This window comes from Ahaetulla prasina, chromosome 4 (genome assembly GCF_028640845.1).
Source record: "Ahaetulla prasina isolate Xishuangbanna chromosome 4, ASM2864084v1, whole genome shotgun sequence".
Classification (NCBI taxonomy): Eukaryota; Metazoa; Chordata; class Lepidosauria; order Squamata; family Colubridae; genus Ahaetulla; species Ahaetulla prasina.
In genome coordinates this window covers 88997720-89012775 of record NC_080542.1, presented here as the reverse complement: position 1 = coordinate 89012775, position 15056 = coordinate 88997720, and the positions used below count along the sequence as shown (strand labels likewise).

The following is a 15056-nucleotide window of genomic DNA, read 5'->3' as shown; positions in this document are numbered from 1 at the left end:
CAACAATAATATAGTTTCCACTCTCAATGTTATTACTTTCCCCATCATTTCAAATATCATTTTCTCCAATTGTTGCCAAAACTTTTAACCTTATCACAATTATACCACATATGTTCATAAGTCCCCAATTCCATCTCACATCTCCAACATTTTTACTAATTTTTTATCCATTTGTGACAATCTTACTGGAGTCAAATACCATTTCAAACAACTTTATAATTGTGCTCTTTAATCCTTATAGATAAAGTTCTCATAATTCTACTCTTCCAATTCACATTCCAATCTGACTCTGGTATTTCAATATTAAGATCTTTTTCCCAATTTGTCCTCATCACTCTTTGTAATTTTTCATCAGAATTTATAATCTTATAAACCCTACTAACGAGTCCCTTTAGCCCAATTTCATCTTTCATAATCCGAGATACTAAATATTCAAATTCAGTTTCACATCTATTTATCGAATAATTTTCCTTTAGTTTTTTGTCCATTTTTCTATCTGTATTTTTCAAACCAACTTAACCCTAATTTTTCAATAATTTCTTTATTCCTCCTTTCATTTCCATAACTTTTATCCAATCTCTAATAATTTCTATATTTTCCTCTTTAATCACTTCATTACGTTTTATATTATTTTAATCGGCCAAATTCCAATTGTCTCCCCAAAAGATTATATCCGAATTAAAATTTTAACAAATTTATTCCACATTTTTACTTAATCCCTTTAACCAATAACTTCTACTTACACATTTTAAATTTGCTTTATCTAAAACCACCTTGATCCAAATTTCTATATCCCTTAACTCTAAGTCTCTCCAATAATTATCTTCACCTTTAAATATTTTTACCACTATCCGGATACCATACGCACAGTAATAATTAAATAATTTGGGGATTCCTAATCCACCTTCCTTTTGATTTTGATACCACATTTTCTTCACTAATCTAGGACTTTTACCACCGTTACAAAATTTATCCAGTTTTTTCTGATATCCTTCAATATCTTTCTCTGTCAAATTTAGTGGTAGCATCTCGAATAAAAAGTTGAACTTGGGCAACAACATCATCTTACACATTGCAATTCTACCAAACCAAGACAACTTTAAAATTTTATATTTATCTATCTTCTTCTCAATTTCGTTAATCACCACATCATAATTAAATTTTTTCAATTCTTTAACCTTAAGTGAAAGCACTATACCCAAATATTTCAATGTGTTTTTAATCCTTATCCCAAATTGCTCTTGCATATTCTCAGACTCATTACCATTACTATCCATCAATAATTCTGACTTTGACCAATTTACTTTCAATCCTGTCATTTCCTCAAATTCTATCAAATGCTTATATATCTTTTCAGATCTTTCTCTACATTTTCAAAATAATTAAAGTATCATCCATACAAATTTATCTTATACCCTTATATCCTTCTAATTCTTCATCTTTTTCTATCATTTTTGTCAATATTTCCATAGCCAATAAAAATAATGTTGGGGACAGGGGACATCCTTGTCTCGTACCAGCTTCTAATTTTATCTCTTCAGTTAATATTCCATTCACCTTCACTCTTGCACTGCTCTTTTGGTACAATTTTGAAATAACATGTATAAACTTATTACCAAAGCCTAAAGCCTCCACAATTACTTTAATAGTTTCCCATTGTACAGAATCAAAAGCTTTAAAAATATCCAATGATACTATACCAATTTTATCACACTAGGTCAGAATATTTTGATGAGCCCATTTTTTTTATTTTATTTTGTCACAACAGTATATATAAGCATATGCATGAAATAATTACACAATATATAAGCATATATATAAGCATAAGTATGTAATAACTGTATTAATTGGATATAATGAAAGGAAGCAAAAGGACAGGAACGGCAGGCACGCTTGTGCTCTTATGCACACCCCTTACAGACGTCTTAGGAATGGGGTGAGATCGAAAGTAGACAGTTTTTGGTTAAAGCTTTGGGGATTTTGGGAAGAGACCACAGAGCCAGGTAGTGTGTTCCAAGTATTAACAACTCTGTTGCTGAAGTCATATTTTCTGCAATCAAGATTGGAACGGTTAACATTAAGCTTAAATCTATTGTGTGCTCGTGTATTGTTGCAATTGAAGCTGAAGTAGTCTTCAACAGGAAGGACATTGTAATGGATGATTCTATGAGTTAAACTCAGGTCATGTCGGAGGCGGCGGATGATTTATATAGATGATTTAAAGATCCACATAACTTCTGAATAAATGCAGAATTGAATTAAGTCACAAAACAGTTTCAATAAAACCTGTCACTGTTTAAATTTGTTACAATTTATTTTATTTATTTATTTATTTATTTATTTATTTATTTATTTATTTATTTATTTTATTTGTCACAACAATATATGTAAGTATCATACAAAAAGATTATATAGTATATAAACATATATATGAGTAAATATTAGGAGGTATAAGCACACACACACACACACACACACACACACACACACACACACACACACACACATATATATATATATGAAGAAGAAAAGAAAAACAATAGGACAGGAATGGTAGGCATGTTTGTGCGCTTATGCACGCCCCTTATGGTCCTCTTAGGAATGGGGTGAGGTCAATAGTAGAAAGTTTTTTATTAAAGCTTTTAGGATTATGGGAAGAGACCACAGAGTCAGGTATTTGTAAAATAAAATAAAATAAAATAAAAAATTATTTGTAAAATACTTTTAGAAAGTATTCTAATGAATACTCTGTAAAAGCTATTTAAAGAAAAGATTAAACTCACAAAGGTTTCCAGATCATCTCTAATTCAGATCTTTTTAAGAAATGTGTTTCATGAGGTTACTGTCCTTTTCTTTTGTGGTCTAGGGAGAACAAGGATTTCCTGGATCACACGGACAAAAGGGCCATTCAGGCCGAAGGGTAAACTGAATTCTGTATTGAATGCAATTATGGGCAGGGGGCACTATAAGCACTTGCAGCTTTGTCTACTGCCATGATGTCTTGAGACTACAACTTTCAGAATTTCTTGCTGGTGATTTTCCAATATATAGGGTCAATGCATTTGAAAGAGGGGGAAACTGCTATACGGCATTGTCAGCATGCTTCAAACTTTTTGCCAAGTCCTGTGAATTAATGATTATATGATAAACAAATGCATTATTTACACAGAGACTGACTATCTGTCTACACAGAGACTGACTATCAAGGGCACCAGTTATAAATACTGTAACCAGCGTAAAGTTAAAATGATTTAAACCTTTTTCCTTTCCACTTTACTACTATGAACATGGTTACAGACCTAGATAGTGAGCACCAAACTATGACTCTGGGATGATATCTGTGAATATAATAAGTAGTATTGGAAAATGTGAGCTAATGAACTCTTCTTTCTTCTCTTTCTGGTTAAAGGGTAGAGAAGGCCCTAGAGGAGAATCAGGTGAGCCTGGACAGCCTGGAGTAAGAGGAGACAATGTAAGTAGGAATAGCTATTATTTTGGTTTTAGAATGTAGCTTTGGCTATGGATTGGGAAAAACTCACAGCAAACTTTATTGTTGCTGTTACCATTACACAGATACTTTTGATATGACTGGTTTTTTAGACTTGAGATTTCTTTTTGCCTTTCTGGAACTGCACTCTTTCAGCCTTATGTTGCAGTAGCTGGAAGAGGCATGGCCATGTTATGGCACATGTCTGGATGCCTCTTCCAGTAGCTGATTTGCAAAGAAAGCTGCCGAGAAGGTACCAAAACAAGCATATAAGAGCAATGGGATCATTTGTCTTGGTTCCCCAAATTCCTTCACTGCAGGCAGACAAAGTAGGATTTTTGAAACAGATAGAGAACCTATTGGGCAGTGAATGTTTACTAAATGGCATCAAGATCTGCAGTTGTCAGAAGGAGTGTAGAGAAGAGCAACAAAGATGATTAGGGGACTCAAGGATAAAACATATAAAGAATGGATCCAGCTGGAACTGGATATGTCTAGTCTTATGAAAAGAAGGATCAGGGGAGACATGATAGCAGTGTTCCACTATCTGAGGGGTTGTCCTGAGATATTTTCTTTTCCCAAAGAAAAGGGAATTAAACTGAAGGTAGAAAAAGAAGCAATGGGTGGAAACTAATCAAGAAGAGAAGCAGCTTAGAACAAAGGAGAAATTTCCTGACAGAACAATTAATCAGTGGAACCAGAAGTTTTATATGCTCCAACACTGTAAGTTTTAAAGAAGAGATTAGATAACTATCTGTCTGAAGTGCTGTCTGAAGTTAGGGTTTCCTGCCTAAGCAGGGGGTTGGACTAGAAGACCCCCGGGGTCCCTTCCAACTCTGTTATTCTGTTATTAGAAGGAATGGAGTTCTCTGAATCAGAATGATAGGGTTTTTAGAGTTTGTGTCAGTGGTGAAATGTAAAATTACTACCAGTTGTATGGGCATGGCTTGGTGAGGTGGTGGTAGTTAATGTGACTGGGTGGGCGTGGCCAATTTTTTTCCCTTACTTTTAAAAGCATTTTTTCTTCTTCGGCTGAAGAGGTTGTAAAAAAATGCTTTTAAAAGGTTCCTCTGATGATCCCAGCTGAGTTGCCTGATCGTCAGAGGCTTTTCTTTTCTTTTAAAAGCATTTTTTTGCCTTTAAAAGAAAAAAAAAGCCTCTGACGATCAGCCAGTTCAGCTGGGATCGTCATTAGAGCCTTTTAAAAGCATTTTTTCTACAACCTCTTCAGCCAAAAATGCTTTTAAGAGACTCCTCTGACTTTTAAAATGCTTTCAAAAGGCTCCTCTTTGGCCAAAAAAATGTTTTTAAAAATAAAAAAAAAGCCTCTGGTGATTGCGCAGCTCAGCTGGGTATAAGGGGTGGGGGCAGGGATTTTCGCTACCGGTTCTCCGAACCACCCACCACCATCGCTGCCAGATCAGATGATCAGGTCCGAACTGGGAGCATTTCACCCCTGGTTTGTGTGTATGTGGGTGTATGAGAGAAATGAAAGTTGTTTTTCAAAAGACTCAGTTTGATGTAGTGGTTAGGCATCAGGCTAGAAACTGGATGACCATGAGTTCTAGTTCCCCCTAAGGTGGGTGACTTTGGACCTGTCATTCTCTTTATCCCTAGGAACAGGCACTTCTAAAAATAATGCCAAGTAAACTGCAGGCACTAATCCAGACAGTTGTTGTCAATCAACAATGATGACCAAGAAAAGTTGGTTTTCTTTTGGTGTTTACTTTATCAAGACCTCTTGCAATACTGTGGGATATAGTTTGGCTTACATTAAATTCAATGGAAACAGAATAGAGTCTTGCACCTTGAACTCTAGCACAGCTTTTATGGCTTTCAATTGGTGTAATAGTGTAACAATGGAGTACCTTTGATTCATGCAAGTTATCCATTCAGTAACTTGCTGAAAGTCCAATTTTTAATGCCCTTAATCACACAGGAACATACATATATGAAAAAGGCTGCAAAAGGCTGAAAAGCTACCTTTTTTCCAAATGGCCACAGTTATCCATAAAGTACAAGTTTGGCACAGACGTGCTGTATTGTTTTGTTCCATGCTTACATGAAAACTTTTGTAACTGCTTTGTAAAATTGATTCTGGTTGCATAAAGCCCTTTAGAAGGTGGTTTTTTGGTTTGTTTTTTCTTTAAGTAGGAAGTTTCTGTATGTTGGAACTGAACATAGTTTAAAAACTAGAAATAGCTTGGAAGAAAGCTTTATATAACGGTGTGCTTATCTAGATGGCTATCTGTTCTAATTTGTGCTGTAAATTTAGTGTAAATTGTTCTAAATTTTGTGTCCTAAATTTTGTTCTAAAAGTGTTCAAAATTTTTCTGGTCTAATCTAATGTTGAAGAACCATAAAACATATAACAATAAATACAAATAAAGAATAGAGAGACATTGAAGTTTCCCAGGAACAGTTATCAAATGTTAACAACAATTTAACAACTAATTGAACCTCAGAAACACAAATAATCTATTCATAATTTAAATTGTATAATTATAAGTTTACATCTATAAATGCAGGTTTGTAATTGCAAAAGTTATGGAAAACTAAATCTAAGGTTTAGTGGATTTCAGTTTTAGTCCCAAGAATGTTTCTGAAGTATATCTGGACAGAATGAATGATATTTGAAGTTGCTTGAAACCAGTGCTTGGTTAGAACCAAGAGGCCAGCAGCATTCATGAATTATGTACCATATGTGTGTCAGGGAGTTCAGAATGATGAAAATAATTTTGCAATGTTTCAATTCAAGTTCTGCCCCTCCTATACATGCATCATGTCATTGCACATGTCAATAAAAGGAGTGGAGTTTATGATGTAATATTGTTTTCATCATCTGATAAAAACAGTTGGTTCCTTTATAGTCCCTGCAAAGAGCTGAACACAGAATCAGAGTCAAGGTACAAACCAGGAATAAGGACCTCATAGGATCCTCATAGGATCAACGGAAAGACCAAAATGTATATAAAAGTTGATCAAAGCATTGAAAACCTCATGAGCCAATCAAGATCCAAGTTCAGAAGAGTACTCTATGTTCAGGAGGACCTAATGCCTGTCATTTCAGAGGATCTGCAGCTTGCTACATGAGGTTGCTATTGCTGAAATCCATTTCACTGAAATGGCATGATGTTTCATTTATACCTTTCTTGTAAATACATATAAACATACATACAATTTTGCCGAGGTATGCTATAAGACATAATCTCTCCCACTCCATTGTTGGAAACATAATAAATTACTTGGTCCAATAATTCAGAATGTTGCTGTATTTTTTAAAAAGATAAGGTAATAAAAATTGCTTTATATGAAAGTATTTATACCTTCAATCATGAATCTACCTATTCAGATTGTATTGCAAGATTTCATTGCCAACCACAGTGATTTAATCTGTTGTTTTTGACTGAAAACCTAATTTATACTAAGATGAATGTAGATTACACTGTATTACACGGACCCATTTTTTTCAGCTGTAGAAAAAGCAGAAGTCTGTGAAACTATTTAAGAGTTTGTTTGTTATTTTCAGGGGTTTCCTGGAACTGACAACAATGACCTTGGTCCTCCGGGTAAAAGAGGAAATATGGGACAGCAGGTATCCAAGCATCTAGAAATCATTAAGAAAATACCTAGCTATTTCTAAATATAATGTTATATATTTTGACTAGTCTGTGTCTTGTTCTTTTATGATACTAAATCAGTATGTTATTTATTCATTTATTAATGCTGATTAAAATTCATTTTGAGACTCAGGTGTATCAAAAGTGTCAGAAATAAAAAGTGAGAGCCACTCAATGACTGGCTAGTGCAGGGGTAGTCTTTTTTTTTGTTTTGTTTTTTGTTTACATTTATACCCCGCCCTTCTCCGAAGACTCAGGGCGGCTTACAATGTATTTTATACCTACCGCCCACTTTTGTATCTCTGTTAGTGGTAAAATTTTCTAACCGCCCACCGGTTCCACAGTGATGTGATTTATAAAGTGTATCATCGTCTGCGCATGCCTCTTGTGCATCGTGGATTGGGTTGGGAGGGCGCTGGCTACCAGCTCTGCTTGTTTGTTACAGCTAGGTGATGTGGGAGGAGATGCGCGAGGTATTCTGGGACAAGGCTCTTTTGTTTGCAGTCACACTATAGCGCCATTTAGTTTCACTTATGTAATGTGAACTAAACTTATGTGCGGGTGATAAAAATAGTATATTTTCAGAAATTTAAATTGTCACGGGGAATTTTATGAAAACCTAATGAAAATGTTTTTAAATAACGCTATAATTTTTTTTAAAAAAGTCAATTAAATTTAAAAAAAGGAAAGTGCTTCAGTATCGGACAAAACCTCTACCACCCACCATGAAAGCTGGAACGCCTACTAGTGAGCGGTAGGGACCAGGTTGACTACCACTGGGCTAGTGGCTCCATCTTATCTCAGGTCCGAATGTTGAAAGCACACTATGTTTCATTGTTTCCTCTGGATTTTGGCAGGTTTTCAGAGTTAGTTGAAGCCAAACTGAATCAAGATGCTTTTGGCAGCGTGAACTGAATTTGCAAGTGTCTTTTACTCAGCTTTCTCAGACTGAACCAGATTTATATATGACATGTTCATGTAGCAAATGTGTTGTAAGTCACACATACATACAGTCACAGTTGTAGTGTTAGAAATGTATGCAACATATATTTATTTATTTTATTTTTATTTATTTATTTGTCAAACACAACAGTATATGTAAGTATAAGCATGAAATAAACATACAAATTGGATACAATCAAGGGAACATTAGGACAGGAACGGTAGGCACGCTGGTGCTCTTATGCATGCCCCTTACAGACCTCTTAGGAATGGAGTCAATAGTAGATAGTTTTTGGTTAAAGCTTTGGGGATTTGGGGAAGAGACCACAGAGTCAGGTAATGCATTCCAGGCATTAACAACTCTGTTACTGAAGTCATATTTTCTACAATCAAGATTGGAGCAGTTCACGTTAAGTTTAAATCTATTGTGTGCTCGTGTATTGTTGCGATTGAAGCTGAAGTAGTCTTCAACAGGAAGGACATTGTAGCAGATGATTTTATGAGTTATACTCAGGTCATGCCGAAGGCGCCGGAGTTCTAAATTTTCTAAACCCAGGATTTCAAATCTGGTGGCGTAAGATATTTTGTTGTGATCAGAGGAGTGGAGAACTCTTCTTGTAAAATATTTCTGGACACACTCAATTGTATGAGTGTGTGGGTTCCAGACAGGCGAGCTGCATTCGAGAATTGGTCTAGCAAATGTTTTGTATGCTCTGATTAGTAGTGTAATCTTTCTGGAGAAGAAGCTACTCAAGATTAAGATTACAACTCTTAAAGACTTTTTGGTAGTTGCAGTGGACTTAGGTTGTTTGATACGAAAAGTCCAAGGTCCTTGATGGGGTGAGGGTCATCTACAAGTAATGTCCATCAAGCTTGTATTTAGTGTTCTAATTCTTTTTTCCAATGTGTAAGACAGAGCATTTGCTGGTTGAGATTTGAAGTTGCCAAATTTTAGACCATTCCAACACAAAGTCAAGGTCTTTTTGAAGGGTAGCCGCATTGTTGATAGTGTTAAATAGTTTAACATCATTGGCGAAGAGAACACAATTACTTATAATATGGTCACAGAGGTCATTAATGTATAATATGAAGAGTGTTGGTCCTAGAACACTGCCTTAGGGGACACCGCTATTGACAGGAGCGGGATTTGATAGGGCACTGCCTATTTTGACCACTGGTCTGTTTGACAGGAACGCAGTTATCCAATTGTGGAGGGGTCTGGAGATGCCGTAGGATTTTAGTTTTAGAAGAAGTTTGTCATGTACCACTGAGTCAAAAGCTTTACAGAAGTCTATGTAAATTGCATCTATTGCTTCGCCCTGATCAAGATTTATAGTCCATATGTTTTTGCAGTGAAAAAGTTGTAAATTGCAGGATAATTTTTTTCTGAAACCAAATTGTTTATTAGAGAGCAGGTTGTTTGTTTCTAGGTGGAGGGTGATGGATTGGTTGATGATTGATTCCATTACTTTGCAGGTGACGCAGCATAAAGAAATTGGTCTGTAATTTTCAAATAGGCTGGGGTCTCCTTTTTTGAAGACATGGAGGTCTGTGGCTAGTGACCATAGTTTGGGAAGGGAGCTGGTCCTGAAAGATTTTTCAAAGTTTATGCTTAGGGTTTTGCTTTAACAGTGGAAAGCTTTTTTAAGAAGTATGCACATAGACCATCAGGTCCACTAGATAGAGATGGTTTCAGTCTGCGAAGGGCCTTTTCAACATTATCTTCTGTGAAATCTATTTGTGTTAGACTGTTGTAATCATTATTGGTACGACTGGGGAATTATGGGTATGAGCCATTACTGTTAACAAAGACTGAGCCGAAGAATGTGTTAAAGAGGTTTGCTTTAACTGTTTCATCATTACATTCTTTACCATTAGATCCTTTTAGGGGTGGGATGGATCTCAAGTTTGTTGTTTACAAAATTATAGAAAGCGCAATTGGATTTTGTGTGCAGAAAGTCTTCTTCTTGTTTGATGTGGTAATTGATGCATTCAGTCTTTATTTGGCTGCATATATGTGTGTGCGCGCGCATGTGTGTGTGTGTGTGTGTGTGTGTGTGTGTGTGTATATATATATATATGTATGTATGTATGTATGTATATATGTATGTATGTATGTATGTAGGTCTTTGGTTATTCGGGTTTTCTCCCACGTAAAATTGGAAGTGTCTTGGCGACGTTTCGACGAAGTCCCATTCATCATCTTCAGGCTTCAGCTTCGTGCTTCTGGGAGCAATGTGTGATTGCAGCAGTTTCTTCCTTTTTAACTGCTAGTGGGGGTTTGAACTGATTGGGTGGGAGCTTGGCTGTGCTCTGATTGGATGGGGTTTTTTTGTGCTCTGATTGGCTGGGGGTGTGTAGACCCAAACCCACACTGATGATGAAGCACGACCAAGGACCAGAAGCCAGACCGCAGCTGCAACATTAGCCATTTCAAACCCCTCCAATCCATACATGCAGCAGACTGACCCCCACTATGAAGATGTAACACGACCACGAAGCCAAACAACAGCAATGCAGCTCACCAGCTCAAATCCCCCTGCAACTCAGACTAATCTGAGCACAGCCAAGCTCCCACCCAATCAGTTCAAACCCCCTCTATCAGTTAAAAGGAAGAAACAGCTGCGATCACACATTGCTCCCAGAAGCACGAAGCTGAAGCCTGAAGATGACGAATGAGACTTCGTCGAAACATCGCCAAGACACTTCCAATTTTACGCGGGAGAAAACCCGAATAACCAAAGACATATATACATACATACATACATACATACATACATACATACATATATATATATATATATATATATATATATATATATAGTGAGGAGGTTTAGAAAGTCAGGCCATATTGTGAACATTTGCTTCAATCACAGGTCAGAATTCATCACTAATATACTGTGGAACTTTAAAAAGACACCAATGTACTTTAAATAATCTTGCTGTCCTTTGCAGGGAGAACCAGGGGCTGATGGAGAACCAGGAGAAGCAGGCGAGAATGGTGCTAATGTAAGATTATTTATATGCAGAAAAAGTAAATGGTTATAGCAAACACTATAGCTATGGTTAAGGAAACAATTTCTTCCCTTTCTCAGATGTAATCTCTCTTAAAAATATTCTAAAGTTAGCTAAAGGTAGTACAACCTAGACCACAGTAAAGTCACAAGTTGCCAAAAGTTTATGGAGCCTCTAGTATCTCTAATTTTTTCACGGTGCAACTCAGCTTGCAGTTCACATAGTGTCTCATGGATGGCAAGCACTAGCTTGCACTAGTCACTAGCAGTTAAAAGGAAGAAACAGCTGCGATCACACATTGTTCCCAGAAGCACGAAGCTGAAGCCTGAAGATGACGAATGAGACTTCATCGAAACGTCGCCAAGACACTTCCAATTTTACACGGGAGAAAACCCGAATAACCAAAGACCGACCTACATACATACATACATACATACATACATACATACATACATATATATATATATATTTATGAGAGGAGCTATAGAAGATGTCAAAAATATCAAGACGAAATGGGAAAAGACCTGCTTGTTTTTTATCTGCATCACCTAAGACTCCTGCCCCCTTCCTGCCACTACTTGGTCATATGATCAAATTCAGGCACTTGGCAACCAGCATACTGTTTATAATGTTTGCAGCATTACATGGTCACATGATCCCAATTGCCACCTTCCTAGCTGACTTTTATCAAGCACTCAATGGAGAAACCCTAAGTTGCTTAACAGCCAGGAGATACACTTAACAACTGTGTTGATTTATTTATTTATTTATTTAGTCACACAGTATATATAAGCATAAGCATTAAAGTAACTATATACTATATAAGCATATATATATATATATATATATATAAGCATAAGCAGTGGTGGGATTCAGCCGGTTCGCACCTATTCGGGAGAACTGGTTGTTAACTTTCTAAGCAGTTCGGAAAACCGACTGTTGGAAGAAATCTTATTTTGTTTTTTTCTACTTTACAGGGCTAATCCTGTAAGGAATGCAGGAAGGAAACATTCTGGTGTTGTTTCTAGCCTAATTTTTATTGCCCTGCTTACAGAAACTGCCTCTTTGGTTTACCCTTATTACATTGTAACAGTTAAGGCGAAGCGCCCATCGATATGAGTGATGTTGAGTTGGCCACGCCCGCACGGTCACATGACCACTGAGCCATGTCCACATAGCTGGTCATTAGGGCAGAGAACCAGTTGTTAAATTATTTGAATCCCACCACTGAGCATAAGTATGTAATAACTATATTAATTGGATATAACAAAAGGAAACAATGGGACAGGAACGGTAGGCACGTTTGTGCTCTTATGCACGCCCTTTACAGACCTCTTAGGAATGGGGTGAGGTCAAAAGTAGACAGTTTTTGGTTGAAGCTTTGGGGATTTTGAGAAGAGACCACAGAGACAGGTAGTGTATTCCAAGCATTAACAACTCTGTTACTGAAGTCATATTTTCTGCAATCAAGATTGGAGCAGTTAACATTAAGCTTAAATCTATTGTGTGCTCATGTATTGTTGCAACTGAAGCTGAAGTAGTCTTCGACAGGAAGGACATTGTAATAGATTTGCTTAACAACTGCAGAGAAAAATGTCATAATTTGGATGCAACTCACTTAATGACTATCTTGCAGAGCTATAGAAGTTCCAAGCCCAATTGTGGTTGTAAATCAAGGATTGTCTGTATTTTATAACTTGCTTCAGTATGAGATGCTATAACTACTTTTTCTCCCTTCTTGTTTTAGGGTCCTAGTGGGAAAAGAGGTCCTCCTGGTTTAATCGTTAGTAACCATTGCATTCATTTATTGCTGCTTTACTGAGATAGTCTTATTTTTCTTCTCTCTCTCTCTGATTTAGCAATGGGTCCTTGGGAGTTCACACTGAGTTCATGAATACTAATGAATTCTTTTATAGACTCCTTCCAGTGCTGAATCATTCCAAATATGGGGAACTAATAATTTAAATGAAAACTGACCTTCAAGAAAGTGATGATAAAGAAAGTGAGTTATTTGTTTAGCAGAGTGATGGCGTTCAGGAAGAAACTGTTCTTATGTCAGTATCTGAGCAGAGATCTACTTTATAATAATAATAATATAATAATAATAACAATAGAGTTGGAAGGGACCGTGGAGGCCTGGTTAATTGTCCTCACTGTTAGGAAGTTCCTCCTTAATTCCAGGTTGCTTCTGACTTTGATCAGATCCATTGATCATTGTTTCTTGTACTGCCCCCTGGTGCTTTGGAGAATAATTTGACCACCTCTTTTTTGTGGCAGCCTCTCAAATACTGGAATATTGCTATCATATCAGTCCTAATTCTTCTTTTCTTTAGACAAGCCAAATCCAAATCCTATAGTTATTCTTCATATGTTTTAGTCTCCAGGCCTTGATCATCTTAGTTGTTCTTCTTTGAACTTTTTCCAAAGTCTTTGAACTCTGAACTTTTTCCAAAGTCTTTGAACTCTGAACTTTTTCCAAAGTCTCAACACCTTTTTTGTAGTATGATGACCAAAACTGGTTACAGTATTCCAGGTATGGTCTTATTAGAGTTTTATAAAGTGGTACTAGTTTTATAAAGTGCTGCTCCTGCACACTGTGGCTCATATTCAAGTGATCATCCACTAGGACTCCAAGGTCCCTCTATCAGTTATTGTTTTTGAGCCAGGTCTTGCCTAATCTGTACTTATATGTTTGACTTTTCCTGCCTAAATGTAAAACTTTGCTTTTCTCCACATTAAAATTCATTTTGTTGGATTGTTCAAATTGTCAAGATCTTTTTGGATCCTGAGCTTGTCTTCTGGAGTGTTGGCTATTCCTGCCGATTTAGTGTCATCTGCAATTTTTTTTTTTTATTCAAAAAGTTTTACAAAAAATTTCCCCCCCCTTTCCCCCCAACCCCTCTCCCTTCACAAACCCCTTCCCCCCTCCCCCCCTGACTTCCCGGAACAAGCACAAGGTATAGTTAAAAATAAAACAAACATATACTAAAAAAAATTTTTTCCCCAAAACTATTATACCAATTTTCCCTCTCTAGCTCTGACTTCCTCCTTACATAACCAAAATCCTTCAAAAAATTAACAATAAACAGTAATAAAATATATAAATCAATAGAACAAATTAATCCTAAAGTATTTAAAACCAGCTAAAGCATAAAAATCCAATCCAGTTCAGAGAATATCTCCCTTATAGGTTCTATAACCATATAATTTTCCCCCCAAGTCTTTCTTACATAAGATCTTTCGAGAATATTCTATTTAAAATTCAATACAACAGATTATAAGATTTCAATACAGGGAAATTACAATATCTATTCAACTTTAGTCCTTCCTCGTCAAAATCCAGTATAAATCCAAATATCTAGTCTTTTATGATAGTTATAAAACATATAATCAACCCATTTCTTCCAGATCTTCCTCACGTATTGTCTTTCAGGGACGCTAATATCTTTTTCTGTTAATATTTCAAAAAAAAGAAATTCTTTCAAGGATGATACTTTTGTCTCTTGCCATTTTTTTTGATGCATTAGTCTCTGTCTTTCCTTCATTACTCCTTTTGAAAAGTCAGTCGCAATATTTCCTAATAGTTCCTTATGTCCAAGAATCCACGAGTTACTGCCGTATATTCCCTCAATCCGAAAAGAGAACTCTTGGAAAGCATTAACCCTGTGAATTTTTCCATTTTGGGAGACAGCCTCCTGTAGCACAAATTGAGGCATTTCATCCAAACTTTTTAAAAAAGGCTTCTTTACATCAACTTGTTTATTCAGGATCCTATCTTCATATTTATCCACTTTTGTTTGTATCTCCTCCATTCCATATTCCAAGTCCTGATTACATTGGTTAATTTCCTCCAAATTCTCATCCAAAACGCCTCCATTTTTTTCCAATTTGTATTTTTGAGTAATTAAATACATTCTTTCTGTATAATCCTGTATAAAGTCACAAATCCATTCTTCTGAAAAAACCTTCATGGCAAAGTTCTTGCTGAAAAT

At 36.2% G+C, this 15056-nt stretch overlaps 1 protein-coding gene across 1 annotated transcript in view; it reads left to right on the top strand.

The window, feature by feature from the left end:
* LOC131198230 (collagen alpha-3(VI) chain-like) overlaps nucleotides 1–15056 on the top strand; it is a 126194-nt gene that overhangs the window by 68608 nt on the left and 42530 nt on the right. The window contains exons 17-21 of the mRNA XM_058182722.1: nucleotides 2867–2920; nucleotides 3410–3472; nucleotides 7017–7082; nucleotides 11005–11058; nucleotides 12812–12847. Of these exons, the coding sequence (XP_058038705.1) occupies nucleotides 2867–2920; nucleotides 3410–3472; nucleotides 7017–7082; nucleotides 11005–11058; nucleotides 12812–12847 (273 nt within the window). The remainder of the gene's footprint in view (nucleotides 1–2866; nucleotides 2921–3409; nucleotides 3473–7016; nucleotides 7083–11004; nucleotides 11059–12811; nucleotides 12848–15056) is intronic.